The sequence below is a fragment of the Pocillopora verrucosa genome, chromosome 3 (assembly GCF_036669915.1).
Source record: "Pocillopora verrucosa isolate sample1 chromosome 3, ASM3666991v2, whole genome shotgun sequence".
NCBI lineage: Eukaryota > Metazoa > Cnidaria > Anthozoa > Scleractinia > Pocilloporidae > Pocillopora > Pocillopora verrucosa.
In genome coordinates, this window is record NC_089314.1 from 9,328,238 (window position 1) to 9,351,095 (window position 22,858).

Here is a 22,858-nt window from a genome sequence, read left to right on the forward strand (position 1 = left end):
GTAACAGCTACGGTTGTACCTATATTGGAAGGCATGATTGAGGTTATCTGATAGCGGAAAACTACTCTAAACTTGCATCAAAACTGAAATGAAAACAGCTAAAAAAATCGAACAAACCTAAAACCGCACTACTGAAACCGAAAGACCGACAATTTTGAGTGCTACAACCAGAAAACCGAAAAGCACAATGTTCCAATCGTATGAGCTAGGGGGAACGAAAAGGTTACTCTTAATTCCATTTTGTAGATGAAATTTGAAATAAGGATTAGTCTTTCTTCACAGCCTTTATGTATAGTCCGTACCTCTTCAGAGTTCCTCTCTAATCATCGTCACGTTTGGCGTCGCTCCAACCGTCCAACAACATATTTGGTTTCGTGACATCTATGAAACTGAGGGAGAGGGAATGCATTTCAACTGCAGTGATATTCGACAGCATAGCGCCGGTTTTTGACAAAACGCCATATTAAATGGCAAAGTTCAAATTTGCTATTTGGCATTTAATTACATACCTGTTTTGCTACAACGCATTATTTATCACTTCAACCATTTTCGCTCGCTATGCACCCTAATTTCATCTCATTTACGTTGCGCAAATTACTGTCTGGGTACCCCGGTAGGGAGAGTGATGTCATTTTATTGGTCACGACATTTGCAGATAAAAACAAAGTGGGTCCCTCTAGTTTATCGAGGAGGCACTATTGTTTATCTCGCCTTCCATCAACGTGTAACATCATCACAAGATGAGGTCTCATATTACTTGCACGCTAACATGACCTAGAGGCACTAAATTTATATTATACCGATAATGGCTGGACTTTCGGTTTCCACTGCCAAACGAAGCGGTAAAGATTTTCCTGATCAAGTTCTCAGCTCGGACGATTTGGAAGAAATCCGTCGAACTTGGGACGAGGAAGAGAGCGAGGTGGAAGAATTTGTAAACGATTCCAAAGGTCGTCGTCAAAATCTCTCCTCGTTGATTTCGGGAAACGCGAGTGCTTCCTCAAGCCATGGAGTGCCAACGTACTCTTTGCACTCAGTGCAAGTGGCAAAGAGTCTCTGTCTGTTTGTTTGCTTTTTCGGATTGGTGAGCTTTTAGTTATGAATATAGTTAGTGATACTGTATAAAATAGTTTAACCGAAGACTGCTGACGTGTGATCCCTTTCGAGTCCACAGAATTTACTCGTAGGAGAGCGCTTTGTGCACAGGCAACCTAATTGACATTAGCTACTGATCCAGACAAACAGATCCTTGGGCTTATCTGATTCCTCCAAAAGAAATTTTGTCTACTCAGCAAAGTTGATTATAAAAGATTGAAACAAAAAGCAAAAAGATTAAATATACAGATAAATCAATGAATGAATTTTACCATGGTTTGGTACATGCAAATGCTGCACTCTCTATTCTAGTCATGGTAGTTTGCCTCAGTAAGAGATACTGTGATCCACAAGTTAGATGGCTGGACTGCTACTGATTTGCTTGAATTTGAGGTCCAGACTGGGTCAATTGAAACATGCATTCTACTGTCACTATGCCTGTCTGTACCCCAAGGGAGGAAAAGGGGCTAATGCTTCTCTTCACACAGGGGGAGAAGTAACTGCATGAGCATAACAGTTCTGTTTTTTTCTCAACAGGGAATATCTGTGGCCATTTTGGGACCCACTTTGATAGAACTAGCATGTCAAGCTCAAACAGAGTTGGAAAAAATGTCATTTGTGTTCACTGCTCGGGCCATTGGCTATCTGATAGGAAGCATTGTGGGTGGTTGGTTATTTGACAGGTATAATGGGCATTTGGTTTTGTCCTTATCATGTGTTTGGGCAGCAGTGATGATGTGGGCTCTGCCTTACGTTACCAGCCTTACTGGTCTTCTTCTTGTCGTGGTACTTATGGGCTTAGCCCTTGGATCAGTGGACACTGGTATGTAAACATTTTTATGATTCATAATACTGTAATGATTTGATGTAGTGCCCTAGTTCCAATGAGTGTTCCCTCCCTTATAAGGGCACCTATTTTAATAAGTACCCTTACTGAGTATTAAGTACCCTCATTCCATTGAATGCCTCCAATCTGTTTCAGTGATAGCACCACTAGAAACCTGCACATTTTGAGTTCAAACATGGTTTATCTTCCTTTAATTGCTTACAAAAGCCACTGACCATAAATATTGAGAATCTGCCCTTAGTTGCATGAACCTTTTTCAAAAAGTGTTCCAAAAAGTCCTAATTTGCTTTGCTTACTGCAAAAAATTGAGGAGTTCAAAATATGCCTATTGACGGCCATTGTCCCCACTGTAAAACAGTGAAAAATCATGCAACTTTGGTAACTTTGTATGACACAATGCAAGGCATTGCTGCTTTCAAATGGTTATTATTTTCTTTGTAAAAATATAAATCTATTGTCATGTTCTTACCTTTTAAGTCTTCATATTGACCTCTTGAAATAATGGACTTGGTTTCATTTTTGTAAAAGTAAAATGAAGGTCAAGTTTGTAGGCCTATGGTAAGGTCTGCCATATGTATTTACAAATCATAATATATATTATCCTAAAGCTTTATCCTTGTGGTTTAATTCCTCAAATTCCCTTTCTTGACCTGCCATAAACAACATGTCCACTGGTTGAAAAGAGTTTTGGCTATAATAACAAAAATGCAATGCGAAAGGCACTGAACAGCTGTCACAGCCTATTTAAAGGCCATTCCTAAAACCTTATTACCAAAACAGTGGCCTTTATCTCAGTCTTAACTATTATGTCTGTGTGAGTGCACAGTTTCTTCATTGGAATGATCTAATCTTAATATCTTGCAACAATTGCATGGCTGGTTGTTATTAAGCCAGGAAGGATCCAGGGACAAAAGATCCTTTTGAAACAAACCTAAACTAGCTTTGTTGTACACATTGTGTCATTTCTTAAAAAAGAAATAGGTGCCCTGTCCATAATGAGCACTGTGTTGCAAACAAGCACCCAACCCTTTAGGTACCAAAAACAAATAAGTGCTCTGGGTGCTAAATCAAATCATTATGGTATTCATTTATTTTTAAACTATTTTTGAATGGTGTGCAAGTCATTGAGACCTGCATGCATGAGGGAGAAGTGAGTTTTTTTTAACTCATGCTATTTTGCAAAAGTGGGTTGTGCTCCAGTGGAGTCCTGAAACTCTCAAATTGAGTAGAAATAATGCATTTTTTGCCCTTTTTGGGCCAAATGGCAATAAAATGTATCCTGCTCTTACTCTTGTTACCCTTGAAAATTCTGTTTAATCCAGCCATCATAGGTTATTTATTCTTGACTTAACACTTTGAGTCCTAAGAGTGACTAGCATCTAATTTGTCCTTATAATATCACAATTAATTCATACATTAAGGTCATAATAAGAAAGGAAATAATCACCAAATAACAAAACTCTTGATTGGTACACAAATTCTCCTTATCAGCTCCTTAGGAAATGTATAGAAAACAGTTTGGAGAATATGCATACTGATGTTAGGGTGTAAAGGGTTAACTATTTGAATTTTACTGTGTCCCACAAAGGTCTTGTTGAAAATATTCAAGGAAATGAAATAATTTTTGGTTACATTGTATATGCATTTTGTTGTCTATTCTGCTTGTTACCTGATGGTGAAGAAGAAATTGAAATGACTTAATTTGACCTAAAATTTACTAGTGGTAAATATGCTACAGACTATATGAGTGAACATTCAACAATTATTCCACAAGTTTGCATTGGATATGAGATGATTAACAACCAAGGAGGCTCATAGGGCCAAGTTGGTGGTAATCATCTCATATCCAACAATTTTGAGTGGAATAATTGTTTTATTAAAAACACCCCAAAATAGAATTAAATCTTCCTAATTTAATTTTGAAAGAACAAATGGAATGTTAATAATATACAAACACACTTTTGGCTTAGCTTGTCTCCATGCACAAAAATTGTCTAATGGCTCATAATCCATGATGGCTAGGCCAATCAAAACTCTTGAATTACATCATCTAATGATCCAGTATTTGATAAAGAGTGATAGACCATCAGCTCAGAGCTAACATTGCCTATGGCTTAATTTAGCCCTTTTGTGATAAGTGAACCACACTTTATGCATTTCCTTTTTACAAGGAAATTTAAAAGAGTTGTGGGCAGCTATAGTACTAATACAAAGAAAAACACACCAAAAATAAATAAATAGATAAATAAATAAACAATAAGCAAAAATAAACTAACAAAGAGACAGACAAATCTGTCAGTGATCTTCCATACACAGGCTTTTATGATGTAAAAACATCCATAAATTATCTCAACTTTTACCCCCCTGAGAGTGACTTACATCTAATTTCATCTTACAATATCACTGGTGAATCAAACATAAAGGTTATGAGAACAAAGGAAATGATCAATGTGTGAAGAAGCTTTTGACTGATTAATAAATTCCTCTCGACAATACAATAGGATATGCACAGAGAGGATATGTACAGAGACCAGTGACTTACATCTAATTTCATCTTACAATATCACTGGTGAATCAAACTTAAAGGTTATGAGAATAAAGGAAATGATCAATACGTGAAGGAACCCTTGATTGATAAATCAATTCCTCTTGACAATACAATAGGATATGTACATAGAACGGTGAAGAGAATCTGCATGCTGATACTAGGGTGTAGAGGGTTAATCAAAAGGGCTCATCTCCAACCGCTTAAAATAACTCTTTCTATGTTCTGATTTGCTAACCGAGCGAGCAAGATGAGCCCATCGTGCCCACTCGAGATATAGCGCTGAGATCCCGTGCACGACAGAAAATTCCTTGGAGCGAACTTAAAAAAAAGTTCGTAGTTTTTGGACAGTGTCGGTGGTAGAGTAAAGCGGTAGAAGACAATCAAAGCAGAGAAACATGCAAGACTCTCCAGATGGCTTTCTTTTCCGTCTCTCGAAATAAACATATCATTCTTTATTCTTAATGAATCGAAGCTTTTTTCTAAATAATAAATCCTTTGTTCTGTCAAGATAGCTGGATAATAGCCTCTTTTTTGGAGGGCGTTTTATGGACCTCGACTTCGTGTCGGTCCATAAAAACGCGAAAAACGCTGTCGGTCAGTATCCAGCCATATTGACCTCACACTTGGTCAATAACGTTTATAACTAATGGTACCTCCCTCTAGGACGTCATGTGAGTCCAAGTGCCAATGCAATGCTCTCTTGGTTATGTTTTAATGTTTTTCCATTGCATTTCAGGTGGCAATGTTCTCTTACTGAACACGTGGGGTAAAAAATCAAGGCCTTACATGCAAGCTTTACATTTTGTATTTGCGTTCGGGGCATTTGTAGCCCCTCTTATAGTGCAGCCCTTTCTTGAAGATAGAACAACGAGCTTAAACAATACCGCTAGCAGCACTAATGGCACAAACAGCACAAACAGCACCATAACTGAAAACCTGGTCTGCAGCAATCAAACTGGCGAGAGCACAATGCCTGTCACGTGGGCCTTTTGGCTCGGATCTATTCCACTCGCTGCAACTAGTGTTGGATTCATGGCTTTTGTTCTGGTTAAAGCCTGTCATGTACAAAATATACAGACTCAGAATGAAGATACTTCTAAAACCAACCAGGGCAGTGTGATGTACAAAGTGGTAATTCTGTCCCTATTTTCAGCTTTCCTCTTGCTCTACGTGGGCATGGAAGACGCCTACGGAGGGTACATTTTTACGTTTGGCGTCACAAGCGAGCCGAGATTGTCCGACGACAAAGCCGCGTTCCTTACGTCCGCGTTCTGGGGAAGCTTTGCCCTGGCCCGGCTGGCATCTGTACCCTTGGCAAGATACTTGAGACCCTCGAAGATGATATGTGTTGACATGATTGGCTGTTTCATAGGATCAGCAGTGCTGGTCTCGCAGTTCACCCATGGCCAGTGTGATAGATCCCAATCCACAAAGCTATGGACAGGAACAATTATTTTAGGCGTTTCTATGGCGTCGATTTTCCCTTCGGCTATAAACTTTGTAGAGTATTTTGTAACAGTTTCGGGTAAAACAGCTTCTGTTCTTTTAGTTGCGTCAAGTTTTGGAGGTATGCTCGTTCCTTTAGCGGTAGGGCACACAATTGTTGAATCGTCTGTAGGACCGTGTTCTCTGATGGCCTGCTCTCTCGTAATCAGCGTGTTGTCATTTGTAATATTTTGGTTGATTAAGGGGGCCGGGCGTTATTTTAAGCGTCATGGGGACGGATTTGTGGGGATGCGTTTTCAAGCGAAGCAGAAAAATGATGAGGAGGTAAGAAAACGCCAACCCGACGAAGTTTTGCAACTTCTGGAAGAGAACAATGAGAGATTCAATGGCAGTCAGGATAGAGAAACTTGAGGCTTCTTCTTTACAATGTGTAGTTTTTTTTTTAAAGTAATATTTTAAACCACCTTTAGATTGTGTCAAAAAAAGCGACGAAACCAAAGGAACCAGAAATAAATGACAAACAACATTAACATCGCCATAGGCCGACGAGAACTCATAATAACTCTATGTGAATCGCCTCAACAGGGAGAAATTGTTCTTCGCAGTTGTTTCAGTATTGTCTCCGATTGGTTAAGATGGTTTTAGTGAGTATCCTAGATGAATCAGAGTGCGCAGCGGAGGAAATGCAGTGCAATCTGGAAAAAATTGTCATTATGTATACGAGACATTGTGCGATAAAATTTGTCACGAGTTTAAAATAAGTTGTTTCAAGTTTCTAGGTTTTTGGACATGCGATTTAACAGAATACACTATAAAGCGTGTAATAGACTGGGATATCCATCCAAATTGACTTAAATGAGTAACACCAAAATAAATGTACCTAAGTCACCTTTTTGACGTTCTTTGTTGTAACTCAGCGTATTCTAACAAGAAGACAACGAAATTACAACTCCGTCATTCCCGAATCGGAAGAGAATATTGGTTTATTAGGCACTAAGTCTTGCGAAATAAATAATTTAAAACGTAAACTACTGATATCTCGTCTAAGTTATTTACAATAATATCGCAGATGAAACAGCTTCAAAACGATCCAATTACCCTCACCAGCCCATGTTAAGGACTGGATTCTATTTAAAAAGAATACCAGGGATGATTTAACACTTTCAGCGACCTGAAGATCGCTGATAATAAGCACTCTGAGACAAAATTTCATGTCATTAAAAGAAGGCAGTCATTTTCTTTCAAAGAATTGAAATGATCCTAATCTAAAGTGGCGTTTACGCGTTTGCGAAAAAATACTGGGGTTGCGAACAAACTAACAGCAAGGTTTACAGTAGCGTGCAACGAGGCCCTTGTTGTCAGTGCTTAGGCACGAGCGTTTCTCTGCCCGCGGGAAAGTATGATGCTCATATGTTATTTTGAGCAACCGGAGTCGGCGACTGGTTTAGTAGGGGTCTAGCACTAAAATTAGTGTCAGACTCCCCACAAACCTCTCCCTGGCTCGTTTCATATCTTCCCGAGGTGAAGGAACGCGCGTCTTACAACACTTATGATAAAGGCCTACTCGAGAGCTGGGTTCACAGATAATTTTAAACCATTGGTACAGACATCGTTTGAGATATAGCCTGAAGAAATTCAGAACTAGTCTGAACGGCTAGATCAGTGACAGAGATGGGGAAGGGATCTCCTACAGAAGAAGGGTGGGCACCCCTCGGATGCCCGCATCAGATGCCCGCCGTCGTCAGATAACTCGTCGAGGACAAAAACAACAGCGCTAGAAAAATATGGCATAAATTACTTGAAACTCAATTCCATTTAGAAATAAAAACAGTGGGAAATGAGTTGATGATAAAGATATGATTGATAAGGTTGGGCCACCACGACAACAATTTTTAATATCCACTCCTGTTATTGTGGTAACACTCTCTTCTGTTGAGTAACCAAGCCTCTAGCTGTTGGGTATTCCGCAGAGTCCGATGAACCCAGCTGCTGACTGGTAGATAGCGGGCCTCTACTTTTACGCCTGAGAGAAATGAAAAGGAGATCATTTACGACACATTTTTGAAGGGGAGAGGGCAAGATACTGTCGAGGATTAGAGAAGGAAATGGGAACTGTGAGTGCAACATGCCATACAGTCTGCATCGCGTAGTTTTACAAACAATATCACATATTCCACTGAAAAGAAAAGAATGATGGGAAAAACGAGTATTTGACAAAAAAAGTTTAAAATAACGCACTCTAAGTTAGTGGTACTCTCGAAACCCACTGCTGGAATTAAATTAGGGCATCTTACCCAGTTTTAGGTCGCTCGCTATGATCGGGTTTGTCTCTTCTCTTTGACTTCACTTTAGTTTTACTGAGAAGAACACTAGAATAAGAATGAATGAACATGGAAATTAACAGCGTCTATCTCTGGAAAAGTTCAGGCTATCACAAAGATAACCTTCTAAGCTTTATTGTCAGTAGTAGGTTTTGTGTTTTCGTACAACAACATGGCCATCAGTTTCATTTCGGTACACCAGTGTACAGTTGTAAGTCTCCTGACAACTCAGTGGTTCTTTGATATGTTACGCAACGCTCACCGTAAGGACTCTCTAGGGTGGTTGCTGTGTTGCAACCCAAAAAACGGCTGCGAAGAAAACTACCAATATGGCCGCTATTTCATTACTTTGGAGCTTCAACATGGCCACCGTCTCACTGTTATGGTATATCATCAGGACCGCCATTATAATTGTTTTAGTAAATGAACAAGACCGCCGTGAGGTCATGTGAAAGAGCTCTCTGCTTTTCTCTAGCAGCGCGCGAACACCGATTTAACTTTAGGATTTATCGACAGGATTTAACTACAGTACAAGGTGTTGCAGCTTACTCAGCATCGAGTGTGAGATCTTCCTCATCCTGTAGAGCCGCATCCAAAGCAGCTTGAACCTTAGGTGCCACAGCAGGCCCCTCATAATCCCTGGTTGTCCTGTTGGGCATGTCCAGCTCGATCATGATAATGTTCTCGGCCTTGAAAGAGAGAGACAGAAGATGAATGTAATCTCAAGAATTACCACAAGATGACAATAGCAGTCATCAGTTAACATTACTTCAGTCAATACATTGAGCTGACATTTACCTGTCGCCTTTTTATTCATACGTTATTTGGATTTTCCAATATTTGTGAAAATTTGATTTTCCCGTTTAGTTGCGTCACGGATTCAAGGATAATTTTCAAAGGGGAAACAATCAGGATAGCAAAGAAATATACCAGTTGTGGATCCAGCTCTAAAGGCTAGTTGGGAACTAAAACATTGGGGGGGGGGGGGGAAGAGGTTGAGGAAGCGGCCCTAACCCCCCTGATCACCATCATGAAGTTGTACCTTGTATCGCATGTGACCACCCATGGCCGCCGCCATTTTGGCATATTCAGTAATAGGTCGTCTGTTGCCCACGGCTGAAACCGGTCGTTTAGCCATGGCTTGCTGGCTGCAAAGTGGAAAATAAAAGCAACCATAAAAAAAAAAGAACATGAGCTTGGAGAAGCCATCCTCCAGACATGCGCCATTATGCGAGGTCATACACCACGAAGATTGAAGACGACACCTCATCGATCTTTCTTAATTTATTTTGGGAGTCATGGGTATGACAGAGTTCGATATGAGCCGCGAAAGATAAATGAATAAATAATAGTAAGTAAATAAATAAATAAATAAATAAATAAATAAATAAAATGATATACGCTTGTGCAAACGTCACGACGCCAACAAGATGGAATTTGTTTCCTCGTCAAGCTGGAGGAATACGTTAACCAACTGAGAGATGGAGCCACTGACAGTTTGGAGCAGGTCAGTTGAGACAGGGACAAATGGATTTGGGACAACTGAGCCGGAAACATGAGCCTTTATACAGCTCCGATTTCTTCGCTCAAGAATCGAACCCAAAAGCGGGAGTCAATTTTTCGTACGTGACTTAATCAAATTACTTCTGAAAACAATCTCTGGCGGCACCTAAAGTTGCAACGAAAGTTTCGTTGATAAAGAACATTGTGCAATAATCATCCAAAAGTTATTCACCTGCCGTTCTGAGAAGAAGGTTTCAACTGCCACTCCTCTCTTTCATCGTCATAAACCGCTCTATTAGTAAGTTTGACTCGCTCGTCAGGGGGAATGAAGTTCTCTATTATCAAGGACCTTTAGAGAAGGAAGGCCAACAGTTAGAGAATGGTTCAAACATCTACCAAATATGATTCAATTTCCCAATTATTGGTGCTGATGAAAAGTGCCTACAAATCTTTTTGTCCTCCACAAGGACTGAGCATTAAGTTTCCCTTTATCCAGAAAAACTCGTTCTCTGAATGCATCCGCAAATATTACCTGCGTCTCATTTTCATTTGGACCCTCTTTCCGTGACAAGCGTCCTCACAAATATCTTCACAAGAAACTGTCGAACCATCCAGTATTTCCTCAATCTTTTCCCCTACTCGAAAAACTTCGCAATGCTTTCTTCTAGATGTCACGCAATGCAAATCACGCGTGACATTTCAAATAAAGGTTTCGTAGGGGAGCTATAGGATAGGATGCTTTTCCATAAAAAAAAAAAAAATAAATTGTTGTGGAAAACTTGCTGCTGTGTAAATGTTGCTTACATTTAAATTGCCCCCGAAACGATGATTTTGTGTCTAGATTCTAGTACATTTGCTGTTTCACATGAGACAATCACAACGAAAAGGGGATTTCATGGTCCAGCTTGAAAAGTCTTTGAAAACGAGCACTTTAGTTGTGGTGTATGTACACACAGAGTAACTCACTTCAGCTTCAGCTCCCTAGTAAGATCCTCCTGAGCCTGTTCCAGTTCCTGTCTTTCCCGAATATGCGCTTCTTGCTGGTCAGCGATTTCAGAGCGGATGGTCTGTAACTTGCCAAACAGCTATTGGAAAGATTTTCAACATTCAAATAGGAAATTTAGATAAGAGCTAAATTCATCCTCTTCAGTGTATTTTATCCATTTATTTAATAATAATGGTTTACTTCGTTTTCAATTTCCCTCCAGACTCTCCGTTAAACGTCTGTGATCGTCATTTTTCAGAGTGACGTAAACTACTGCGCTGGTCGGGATACAAAACTGATAAGTGCGTATCGCGGTATGCGGTCGAAATGACGCCAGAACAGCGCATTTATTATCATTACTTTTCTCCTTTTCTAAGTTCATTCTTTAATCTCAATGTCTTCAAAAACGTATTGATAATAATGTGTTCCTCTCTAAAGAAAGAATCCTATAGAAAAACTGAGGCGCCGTAGTCTTCTTTTTCACAAGTCATTTTATAATCAGCACTTAGAAGAAGCCAAATGAATAAAGGGGGTAACCGTGATGCTGCGTCGAGGCGTGTTACAATATACTTTGGTTTTATCAACTAAGTTGATAATGTAAATTAGCCACCGTAAAGAGTTCCTGATATTTCGAGGGTTACCCTTTCCTTAGAGTGAATGACGAAGGGCGAACGCTTGAAACTTCAGCTTTAGAAACTCTTTGCAATGGCCAATTTACATCATCAACTGCTGAGTTCATAAAACCAAATCATCATTTAAAATCAGACCCGTCTGACCAGATTCTACTGTGAAAGCTGGTGCGTGACTTTAATACCTACCCCTGTTTGTGTTATTAAAACAGATTTACCTTTTTCAGTTTCTTTGTTTTGCTGTCCACTTCCTGTTGAAGAGATGTATAATTTCCCTTTATTTCTACTGCATCTTCTTCCTTTTCATCTAGCTTTTGCTGTATTTCTCTTTCGCGGCGCTGAAAATAGACACGCCAGAAAGCAAGTGTCAGAAAAAGAAGAAAACCGGACACCTCGGAAAGTCTTGAACTAAAAACAATAATCTGCGAGATTGGGTTTGACTGCGAAAATTGCCTCATTATCAGCGCCGGATAGAAACGCAAACCAGCGTCACTAAACGTCAACCAGGTTACTAATGCCAGATCCCCGTCAAATTTCTCCCCGATTCGTCTTAAATCTTCCCGCGGGCGGACAAACGCGCGTTCGAAAGCGCTGTCTATGTTTCTAATAAGGGCCTATTCGCACGCTAAATTGTCGTATTTAAAGCCGGCTGGGTGTTAGCAAGTTCAGCTGTTCTTTAGAAAAAGATTCGAGCATGATGAAGTCACGTTTCGAACCAGAGCAGTGAAATATATAAATTAGTCCTCTACACCCTCGCATCGGTATCTATATTCTCCACACTATTCCCAACACACTTCTTATGAAACGAACAAAAGACTCTGTTTCACAATCAAGAGCTTCTTCAATGGACGATTATTTACTATATTTTCATGACCATTTGATTCAGCAGATACGTAGTCCAGTAAAGCAGTATAAAGCAAGAACCGGATGATGGCAACATTCAAAATCAGAGGTCCCGTTACTGAAAGTCAAGTTGGTTTTTCATGTGAAAAATGATTTGGCCAATGAAACAAACAACACGCACGAAAGCGACTTTTTCATACTCAAAACAACAATAAAAAAAAAAAAAATTATTCCGTTACAGCGGTAGCGCGTGACCACGCACTCATTCTCAGTGCGTGAGAGAAGACATGTATTTTTCACCCACGAAAAGATAAGAGATGAGAGAGAGGGAGAGGTTTTGACGGAAGTGTGGAACTTGGTCACGTGGACCAAGTCCTCGTACTTTCCTAGTCGCACGCTATTACAGCTGTATAATTTTTACTGGAAAGGAGGGAAATTATGACATAATTACAAGCGCTCCTGGTACCATTTTTCTCTTGACACTCCATTCGTTTTCCTGCTGAATATAAAACCTACCTGTTGTTCAGCGATCTGTATCCTTTGTTCCTCCAGAGCTCGCTCTTGTTCCGTGGTTTTGTCGACAATGCTCTTACCCCCGACCAGTAATTTACTCTCCATCATCTACAGAGAGAGGGGGTCATCAGTAAGATGTTCTTAATGCAACATTACCATAATCTTAGCTAAGCGATATTAAACAGGTAGTTTACTGGGCCTCCTATTCTCCGAGCAACATTACCTCACTTTTAGCCAAATGACATTTAACAGTCGGCTTACCTTTATTTTTGATTTCAGACCTGCCTGGGCCTCCTGTTGTTTTTTTAACTGCTGTGCTTTCTTCTGGATTTCACCCATAAGCTTTTCCTTTTCCTACAGGAAAACGAGCGTTGTTTCGTCATATTATTTAACTTATCTGTTTTTAATGTATCATTGAGGCATCACAGTCTTTCTAGTGTATCAAATATGTAAGAGAGAGGTAGACAAGACGGATCAATATCAGTATCTGGGCTACTGCCCACCCACCCCTCCCCTAACTCAACAACAGTCAATTGACAACAAGTTAAGGTTAATGTTGGGTGTTGGGTTGGGGGAGGGGTGGGTGGGCAGTTGCCCAGATACTGATATTGATCCGACAAGACAATAAAAACAAACCCACACGACTCAATAAAAAAGACTCGTAGAAGCACATACCTCTGCCATCATGCTGTGATTTTCCTGGAGAGCTTTCTTATCCTCTTCAAGCCTAGCCTGCTCCAACTTAATTTTATCTTCCGCACTCTGCTCACTTCCTTCCTCGCCTTCTTCTTCTATTTCTTCAGTTTCACCATTTTCTTTTTGTCTCCTTCTCTTGACTTTTTTAGATCCCGCTCCACCGCCACCTCGTTTTTCCAGTTCCCTCTTTAATCTACAAACAAACCAGACAACTTGAATTGAACAGTGCTATCTGCAGAAAGAGACTGTGTGAATTTTTATATCATTACAAATGCGCTATTGACCATGCGCGAGGTTGAAGTGACTGGATATATATGTATGAATTCATTGGCCGAGCGCAAAATAAACGAGGCTAACATTCTCCTATCTTGACCAAACAAGCTTGGCTAATAAATGATTTATAATATTGCAAAAATACTTTGTTTTAATAAGAATCAAGAGTAACTTTATTATTTTCGAGCGCTAGGAGAGATAGCTAACTGTGATGGCGCGTGCTCAATTTTAGTCGTTTTTCTTTGTTTGGACTGTTTTCTGCCGCTTTTTGCGACTCCATTGCCCAAACTATCCAAAAATGACGAACTTTTTTTTTTTTGTTTGTTTGTTTGTTTGTTTGCCTCATCTTCCGTCCTCGGATAGCCAATCAGGATACAGGATTCGCCTCATCATGCCCGCGGGCGCTCCCAGCTATATAAGACATTGAGATGATGTGCCAAAATGCGCTCAATAATTTTCCATGGTTTGTATTATATCACCTTACGATCTCCTCTTGAAATTCTCTCAACAAGGCATCCTTGGGATCTTCATTAATCTTCGGTTTGTTTTTAATGTTCTTGGCCCTGTTTGCATATCTGTGACCAATAAAAAAGTCATCAATATTTTCAAAAAATGAAAATGAATTGAAACGGCCAAGCGATTCTTGAATTCACAGAGTTAAAAAATAGTTGTTCTTTCAAGCAAACGAGACTCTGTTAAAAAGACCGAGAAAAGACATCATTTTTATCATTACTATTAAAACAACATACCTAAGTGTTGTGATCGTTTCCTCAAAATTATAACTTGCTGGACCCTAAATGACGTAACAAAATTATTCGGTGACCGCTGAGAATGGTTACTCTGAATTAGTGAACTTAGAGAGCAAGATTACTCTGCGCAAATAGACACGGCACATTTCCGCATGCGCCGTTCGAAAGTATGAAAACACATCCAGCTTTCTCGGTTTAGTTCTGAAAAAAATGCAACTTAATATACAGTTACCATTCAAAAAGTAACCTAAAACAAAATAAAATTAAAAAAAACAAAAACAAAAACAAAAAAACTTACAATGTTGGCAACCATTACTGTACGTGCGTTTCCCCCAAGCGAATCTGTTCGCATCAGAGAAATAAGAGGAATTTAGTGACTGAGAAAAAAGCTTTGACCAACGAGGAATCTTTCGCAACTTAGTAACTCTTTGTACATATATTTACCTTGCAGCAATCTTGTTAACTTGGAATCTCTGTAGGGCACATGAGTACTTTTTCCATCCACCTACAAAAAAAGTCGTTAATCTGCTAAATGTTCCGGCATGTCATTTTGCCGCACTATTCCCTTCAGCGTGCACAATAAAATACTGTAAACAACCGAACAAGGTAAACGTCTTCATTTTTAATCTCTTTCTACCAAAAAGCAAAATATTAAACAGATGTTTACTTACTAATGCAGATATCACATTGCCAAGAGCCGAGAGAGATAGGTTGATTTTAGTAGCTTCTTTGAGTCTTTCACCCTACCAAAAAAAAAATCACAACAAAATAAAACAAAAATAAATAAAACCACATTCGATCCCGACTTGCAAAACCTTCTCAGGAGTCAAGAGCTTCAGAATGCGCCATACATTCACAAACTTAACACACTTTATTAAGAAAAGCAGGTTAGGAAAGAAAAACCACATTTCGTTCACGACGTGCAAAACTTTCTCAGGATTCAAGACCTTCAGAACGCGGCATACATTCACAAACTTCACATACCTTATTTAGAAAAGCACATTAGAAAGGAAAAACCACATTTCACTCACGACGTGCAAAACTTTCTTAGGATTCAAGAGCTTTTGAACGCTGCATACATACACAAACTTCCCAAAATTTGGTAAAGCAGGTTAGGAAAGAAAAGGAGTGGACCTGCATCAAATCATTTTTTTCTAGCGCATTGTGAACTGGGCCGGGTTTTTCGAAAAGGGGTTCACGTTAATCTAGGATTAAAGATTAACCTTGGCTTTTATTTCTCATGTAGAAAAGCGCGTATAAGAGATAAGATTTTGTTGGGTATATCTCAGTATGACTCGCAACTAACTGAAAAATCCCTTTGAAAGGCTATTAAACTGAAATAAAATTTACGCTAATCCCAAGTTAGGTTAATCGTGTTTTGAATAACCCGGCCCAACTGGGTATGAGCTTTTAGTTCTTACCGTAGCTCCAGTCTTCGTCTGCCTCTCACTGCCAGCCAGATCCACCATATTCAGTTTACCAACACGGATGTGGTTTTCACCATCTGCACCAGGCTGAAAGGAAATTTAAATCCGTTTAAAGTTAAATTCAGTTATAACAAGAAAGTAGTCTTTACGAAGATCAGGATGAATTCTAGCAGTTCTCAATTTTCAAACAAGGAATGCACTCTCTTTGTTTACAACACAGTTATCAAATAGAGCGCTTTACCAATGAGTTTCGTACGACCAAACCCAAAGTAATCGGAACAGCCAATCAGAAAAAAGTGAAATAACTTTAAGAGCCAATGAAATCTCACAGTGAAAAACAACCAAACTGCCTAAAGCGCGGGAAAACGCGGGCGACTAAGTTGTGATTGGTTTCAGTGTTCCATTTGATTGGTCAAGAGAGTGGTGTGAGTTTTCAGGACCAATCACAGTGCGAAGTAAAGCATTAACCAGTGCAACGTCGGATCACTGTCGACAGTCTATTAAAAATGACTCTATTAGGGATTTCAACTGTTGGAGTATGGATTATCGACTTGATTAGGGTTCGATAAATACTAAAGAACTGTTCCTTTTCGAAATGTGTTATGGAGATTTACTTCCTCTATGATGATCAATAAACAGTTTTTTTTAAAGAAATAAATACATTTTTCCCGTGTTATAAAAGACATAATTACCTTACTGCACTCAATTGTAATGATGAAGATAGCGTGGGACCTGGATGAATGTTCGTTCATGTTGGTTGCCCTTTTATTTTGAAAGGAAAAAAAATAAAAAGAGAGAATTATAAGCCAAGAAGGAAAAATGACAAATGAGGATGGAAGAGATTAGAAAGGATTAAAAAACCCGCGAGCAAGGTCTCGTGTTTAGGTTCGACCTTCCGGCCTCTTTAACGGGCATAGCCACCTTAATTACATCATCGACAGCCACTTATAGAAAAAGTCATTGACACAAATTGCTTTATTCTGTCAACTTAACAAATTCACACTAAATTTTTCGAGAAGCATACACTGTAAGATACAGTAGCTCTTTTAGGTAACTTTTCTCTATGAACAAAGCAACTTTTCTCGTCTGAATGAAAACTATATGTAGCTGGGGCCATGATGCTATAACATGTATTAATGAAATAAAACTCCCAGTTGTCTTTCTTCTTTTCTTCTCGTGTGCACAAAATTATACCACATTATTACAACACTAACCCCACAGCTCTATTTTGGTTGCCCACGTTCATCACATGTTCAATCTCTTTTACACTTTTACATACAAACGACTGAAGATCCTATAACAAACAAATCAACACACAAAAAAGTATATTCAAAGAGTGTCACTAGGAAATTACTCCTACCAGTAAGGCAACTAATTAATTGTTCTGATCAAACAGGGCTTTAAGTTTTCTAGATGTGAAATTGGTTTTCATAAAGTTTTTGTTACCAAATTTAAGCTCATGAATGGCAAATGCTGTACTGGACCCAAGTGGTCCATCCAGCCAGAGCTAGTCCCAGTTTCTGTTGCATGGAGTGACTAGGAGTATTACTTCTCCCCCCTGAATGGGATGCCAGTCTTTTACAGAGTAACCCCCCTGTATTTCATCAGGCTTTGCTGACAATTTGCCAGTACCCATTTATACTTCTCGTGGAGAGAGAGGCATTTAAAAGAAAAGTTTCTTGCCAAACAACACAAGAAAATGACCAGGCCAAGTCGCGAAACCAGAACTCTAGACACAGAATCCAGCACATTAACCACTGAGTGAGTAGTCCTTTCCAACCAATCTTAGTAGTAACAATAAGATATTATAAGAGCACAAGAATAACCCCTATCCACCCACTATAGCAGGCAGAAGCTGATGCACTAATAGACCATTTTGCAGTTGTGTACTCAGTTGCCAAGCCTCTTATTTGGATTGAGGCTGAAGGTGACCGTATTGTGATAGAAGCCAGTATCTAGTTAGCATGATAACAAAGTAATTTACATTTGAAAAGCAGCAACGTTTGTTTCATAACAAGGTCACCCTTAGTCTCACTTCTGTTCAAAGGCTAGGCAACCAAGCACACAACTGTTAAATAGACTATTGTATGTTGTCTGCTAGATGTATGCTAACCTTGACATACACCCCAGTATCTGGTCTCTCCTTAAGCTCCAGTCTTCTTGATTGATCCTTTGATAATAAATCTCTGATATCTTCCTGAAGAAGTTGTTAAACATTTAGCAACATCAGTTCATTTGCAAAGCCATGCACATGCACTGGTAATTACTACAATCAACAAGAAATCAAATAAGTGACTACCATATTCCTTTCACATCCCTAAATTTCCCAAAACTATGTGATAGCTATTTAAAGCAGTACAGTAATAATCATGTATATATCAAATCGTTTTACAGTTACATACTTAAAACTACAATCCTCAACACATCCCTCCCCCCCCACCCCCTTTTTCATCAAGCCAGATCATCCTGTTCTGGCACAGGTAATATTAGCAAACCTGTTTCATTGTACTTTCTCTTAATTTGAACCATGATATAGCCCCATCTGAAAGTTATATAATTGCAAGGAAAATGTGGAATTATTTGCAGTGTAAATTGAATAAAGCCTGAAAATAGGCCACATGAAAGCTACATTTTACTGACACTCTGTTGCAAATTCTTTGGAAAACTATAGCTGGCCTGTGAAGACCCCATGGTTACAGCTGATTAGTGTCAGGTGTACCTGGTAAATCTCAAGGTATGATGCCCTGACCAAGTATTGTTGATTCTGTGTTCTGGCTATGTGAGTAAAGATGTGCTCGAAGGAATTTGGAATCACTCCTCGCAAGATTGGGTCTGATCGTACACCTAAAGACCAAAAAGAAAATGAACTGCAATTATAGTTATTTGAATATTTAAACTTGCAAACCAACTTACAGCATTCTGAAATAATTTGTTGGCATTATATACAAGTAGAACACTATGACATTCATAGTAGGGATGGTTCAAATATAACTTGCAACATTACCTTCCATGGTGAATGTTTTTCCTGTCCCAGTCTGTCCATAAGCAAATATTGTGCCTGACAAGGGAAATCAGCGAGTGACATATTAATCCCCCTACAAAAAGTCCAGTTCAACCTCTGATCAGGGTCACCATGCTGTGGTCCTATATTCTCCCAGTATCTCTTTCTACCCAAGAGTTAATCCCGCAATTAGGTTCTCACATGTGCTGATGCAGGAACACCTCCCATGCTCAAGTATGCAAGCAAAGCTACCTAAAGAGAGGTCTGCGAGGGGTCTGGCACAAGGAATGAGAAACTACAAGGAATACAGTGCATTTGTCTAGGAATGCATCTGATTTCATTTCTCATACTAGTCTAGCTCTCACAAGCTGGCTTCATTTGCCAACTTGAATTGTCTCATGAGCATTAAGCTGCTCCTGTCAGAGCTCCGATTAGAACCCACTCACAGCCTATTCAGAAGCACAACAGAGTACTTGCCAATAGTCAGGGAAAACAGATGAAATAGACAGTGTGGGGTAATATGCGAGGGGATTGCATGTGACACAGGAATGAGCCTTTGCTCAGTAACCTGGTCATTTTATGCCACAAACTTCATCTTTAACTTTAACTTCAGGTAATTACTAAAACTAAAATATACCCTGCCAGGTTGGACAGATGGTCTACTTATTATAAAATGTATTTTTAGTCTGTCACAGAAACCTGAGAAAAATACTTTAAGGTGGTCAATTATCAACAAACATCCATTAAAAAAGAATACTAAGACACTTTCACCAACAACACTCCATTACCACAATTTGCTTATAAGAACAATCCTATCACATAAATATCACAGACAATAACTGAAATTAAAAACTAACCATTATATCCTTCCAGTACAGAGTCCACTAACTGTCTGAAGGTTTCATCATAGAGATCAATCTGTTTTGAACTACATGAAGAGAAAAAGGGGAAGTTACAGCTGGAAATTAATTTTTTTTTCTTTTTCTTTTTCTTTTTAACTCTTCTTAACCCTTTAACTCCCAGAAGTCATTGATGTGTAACTTCTCCCTTTAATATCCATACATTATCCAACAAACAGGTAACAAGAATACTCAAACTTATCAGGTAGAAGTTGTTATCTTGATCAAACACCAAATTCTCAAAATTAAATTATGAGGAAATGTGTAGCAGCTAGAGGGGAGAATTAACAATCAGATCTTGGGAGTTAAAGGATTAATATCTAGTTTGCCAATCACACTCTCCATACATGTCGCTGTATGAGTCATGGGCTCACAAGCTCACAAATTTGAAAATCCCCCCAGTTTGACCTTCTATTCAGCATTGGCACTATTCAGTACAGTACTGTGCAAAAGTAATGCAAACACATCTTGACAAAATTAGACTAAATTCCTAGCTTTTCAACAAATTCTTGACCAAAATGGAATTTCAACAACATTTCTGCAAATTTGCAAAACACCTACTGTTTTCAACAGCTCCAACTTTCTGCAAGATATTCCTTGTTTATGCAACTAAAACTGTAGAGCAGAAATTCATTCCTCAAACAAAATTTTGTTTAAAAAACCTCAATCAAACTTTCAATCAAATTTTCGCTTGAACTTTAGACAAAAGATCCTTAGAACAAGAAATGAAATTAGCTTTTTTTATTTCCATTACTTTTGCACATTACTGTAAATTTTGTTTTTAAGCATTATTTCTCCCACATTACTTCCTTATCTTTACAAGTACTCTAAGTGCACTATTTCTGATGTTAATCTCAATTCTATTCAGATTAGGTAATCAAATGAAAAACAAGATATTAGTTCTAGGAGACAATGGATGGCATGAGCCTTAAATAAGCTAATGCCAAAAATAAAAATGGTTTAAACTTACTTCCAGTCATAAACTGAATCATAGGTGAACATTCTTGGCACTTCCTCTTTTTTAGCTGGATTGTTGATCTCAATTGTTCCTTTCTTCACATTCATCTCAATTATCCTTAAAAATATAAAATCGAGAAAGTGGTTGAAATATAATTAGGTATCAATATTACCATCTAAATGATTCTTTCACAATTTTGACAGGTTAACTTATTTTTGAAATAAATCTCAATGAAGTCTCTCATTCAAACAACTAGCAATATCAAAATAAAAATTAAATAAAATAAAAATGACAATTAGCCATTAGCCAGGGTAAAATGATTTTTCACTTATTCTTTGGAAGGTTTATCAAACAGTGGAATGCCCTTCCTAAGGAGATACATGTACATGCAGGAAGTGTTGAAGAAGAAAAGGAAGTTTTGTAAAGTAAGCTAGACTATCCCTAGTTAAAAATTCTATTTCTAAGGCTAATTTCTTATTTTATTCCAGGAGCATCTGTGGTAGAGATAACTTCCTAGATTTCCTTTAATGTATTTTTGTTTATAATAATCACCATGATTTGAACTTGAGTTATTGATAATAAAACCCTTTTATTGCTGTTTGATTTTGAATAATGTGTAATACTAATACTCATCACACATGTTCTTATCATCAAATAACTTTTTCCCACCTTTGATGTCCTTGAGCTATTTCCTTCTGGTTCATTGGACGGCATCTCACCACCACCTTCACTGACTCACCCCCTTTTTTGTTAGACTATGCAAATCAACACAACAATCAACAATGACTCACTCCCTTTTTTGTTAGACTATGCAAATAAACAAGTTAAAAAAGATTTCCCATTTACTATTTTTCGCTCTGAACATGGCAGATATTCTACTTTCCGCCAAAAATGCTCAAAGAAGGTTCCAATTTATATATTACTGATTCAGAGTCAATTGATGTGCAAATTAAACTCACTTACATTCAAAAAGTGTTGATTGTGAACTACGATTCATGCACATAATATGTTGAGTATTAATTCAAACATTCAATAATGAAAGAATTTTATTTTGAGAAGGCAAACCAAGGAGGTAATAGAGACCCCGATTTTTAGCGTAAAATGTCGTAACTTTGGCTTCTAAGCTTAACAACACCTGCACATAGTAAAATTTATAAAATACCGAATAAGAAAATAGAGACAACTTCGCATTATATTGATATCGTTAATGTGTAATTAACCCAATAGTAAAACCACTAGTGAGAATCAGACTGAAATCCTCGGACATCCCTGACTTAACGGATAAAAATAACAAAATCACAAATTGTAAATCAGATCAAAACTGGTGATACATTTCAAAAACAGTTTACATTTCATAACTCACCATGGCGACTGTGAGTAAGCTGGATTTCGGCTTGTTTCCTGAATAAAGCGTCTATAGGTCAACCTTATCGCAAAGTCAGTTAATTTTTCATATTTTTTCCACATCAACAAATGCTATGAAAAGAAGCGGATCCCTGTATTTCTCGCATATTTTCCAGAGAGGAAGCGAGAAAGCCGCCATCTTCTCTGTTTTAGTATCAAGTCCCTCTCGGTCTATATTAGAGCCGTACCCACTCTACCCAGTCCTTTTCGGAAATATTTCTCGCCTCGGTCAGACGAAAAGGCGCGCAAGTGTAAGTTACCCGACCAGAGGCAGATTATCATACCTACTGTTGAAGAAGAGTGAAGTCACATGGTTTCCAAAGGTTAAAGTCTCGCTTCTCATACAAGCCGTTTCGCTTAACACTGGTATTTTTAGCATTTTTAGGAGAGCGCCTTTTCTGTTAGCATTACATTCCCCCTGCAGGGACGTCAAATAAAATGCGCTACCTGAGAAAGTAAGATAGCTATGATATTTCACAAACAGAAAAAGACTACTAAAAAATGAAAATAATATTTAAAGGCAGAAAAAATTCACGATGAATAACGCTCTATTTCCTTTTCCATCACTTCTCAAAGAGAAGGTGTCATTTGATTTTTGAAGTGACTAATAGCACTGAATTGTTCCCTAGTGATGTCGGTCTTGACAGCCGGAAACTTTCTTCTCGCAAAGCGTCTCTTTCCATTTATCAATGACGATGGTTCATCAGCCAAACCTCAGCAA

The 22,858-nt window shown here is 38.5% G+C and overlaps 2 protein-coding genes across 2 annotated transcripts; one reads left to right on the forward strand and one right to left on the reverse strand.

Annotated features, from left to right (window-relative positions):
- The first annotated feature begins 653 nt into the window (after window positions 1-653).
- Window positions 654-6,964, forward strand: LOC131780255 (sodium-dependent glucose transporter 1A). The gene is made up of 3 exons (XM_059096876.2): window positions 654-1,084; window positions 1,633-1,918; window positions 5,227-6,964. Exons 1-3 carry the CDS (start codon window positions 806-808, stop codon window positions 6,345-6,347), a joined length of 1,686 nt encoding a protein of 561 aa, XP_058952859.2. The 5' UTR covers window positions 654-805; the 3' UTR covers window positions 6,348-6,964.
- Window positions 6,880-22,290, reverse strand: LOC131780249 (kinesin-II 95 kDa subunit). Its single transcript, XM_059096871.2, has 25 exons — window positions 22,097-22,290; window positions 21,403-21,488; window positions 20,746-20,850; window positions 19,734-19,804; window positions 18,880-18,933; window positions 18,595-18,719; window positions 17,989-18,072; window positions 17,090-17,169; window positions 16,568-16,637; window positions 15,870-15,962; window positions 15,120-15,191; window positions 14,893-14,953; window positions 14,747-14,790; window positions 14,449-14,492; window positions 14,179-14,274; window positions 13,406-13,619; window positions 12,992-13,084; window positions 12,734-12,838; window positions 11,593-11,712; window positions 10,727-10,845; window positions 9,993-10,109; window positions 9,300-9,405; window positions 8,807-8,946; window positions 8,231-8,305; window positions 6,880-7,959 (listed from the first exon to the last, which is right to left on the reverse strand). Exons 1-25 carry the CDS (start codon window positions 22,097-22,099, stop codon window positions 7,845-7,847), a joined length of 2,292 nt encoding a protein of 763 aa, XP_058952854.2. The 5' UTR covers window positions 22,100-22,290; the 3' UTR covers window positions 6,880-7,844.
- Window positions 22,291-22,858: the final 568 nt, after the last annotated feature.

Bases quoted from the DNA above. Each gene is read 5' to 3' on its own strand.
- LOC131780255 (XM_059096876.2), top strand. From the start codon at position 806: ATGGCTGGACTTTCGGTTTCCACTGCCAAACGAAGCGGTAAAGATTTT. The intron at 1,085-1,632 runs GTGAGCTTTTAG...TTTTCTCAACAG, and splicing joins TTGTTTGCTTTTTCGGATTG to GGAATATCTGTGGCCATTTT. The intron at 1,919-5,226 runs GTATGTAAACAT...ATTGCATTTCAG, and splicing joins CCTTGGATCAGTGGACACTG to GTGGCAATGTTCTCTTACTG.
- LOC131780249 (XM_059096871.2), bottom strand. The intron at 14,954-15,119 runs GTAAGTAAACAT...CTTTTTTTGTAG, and splicing joins GCAATGTGATATCTGCATTA to GTGGATGGAAAAAGTACTCA. The intron at 10,110-10,726 runs GTGAGTTACTCT...CCTTCTCTAAAG, and splicing joins ACTAGGGAGCTGAAGCTGAA to GTCCTTGATAATAGAGAACT.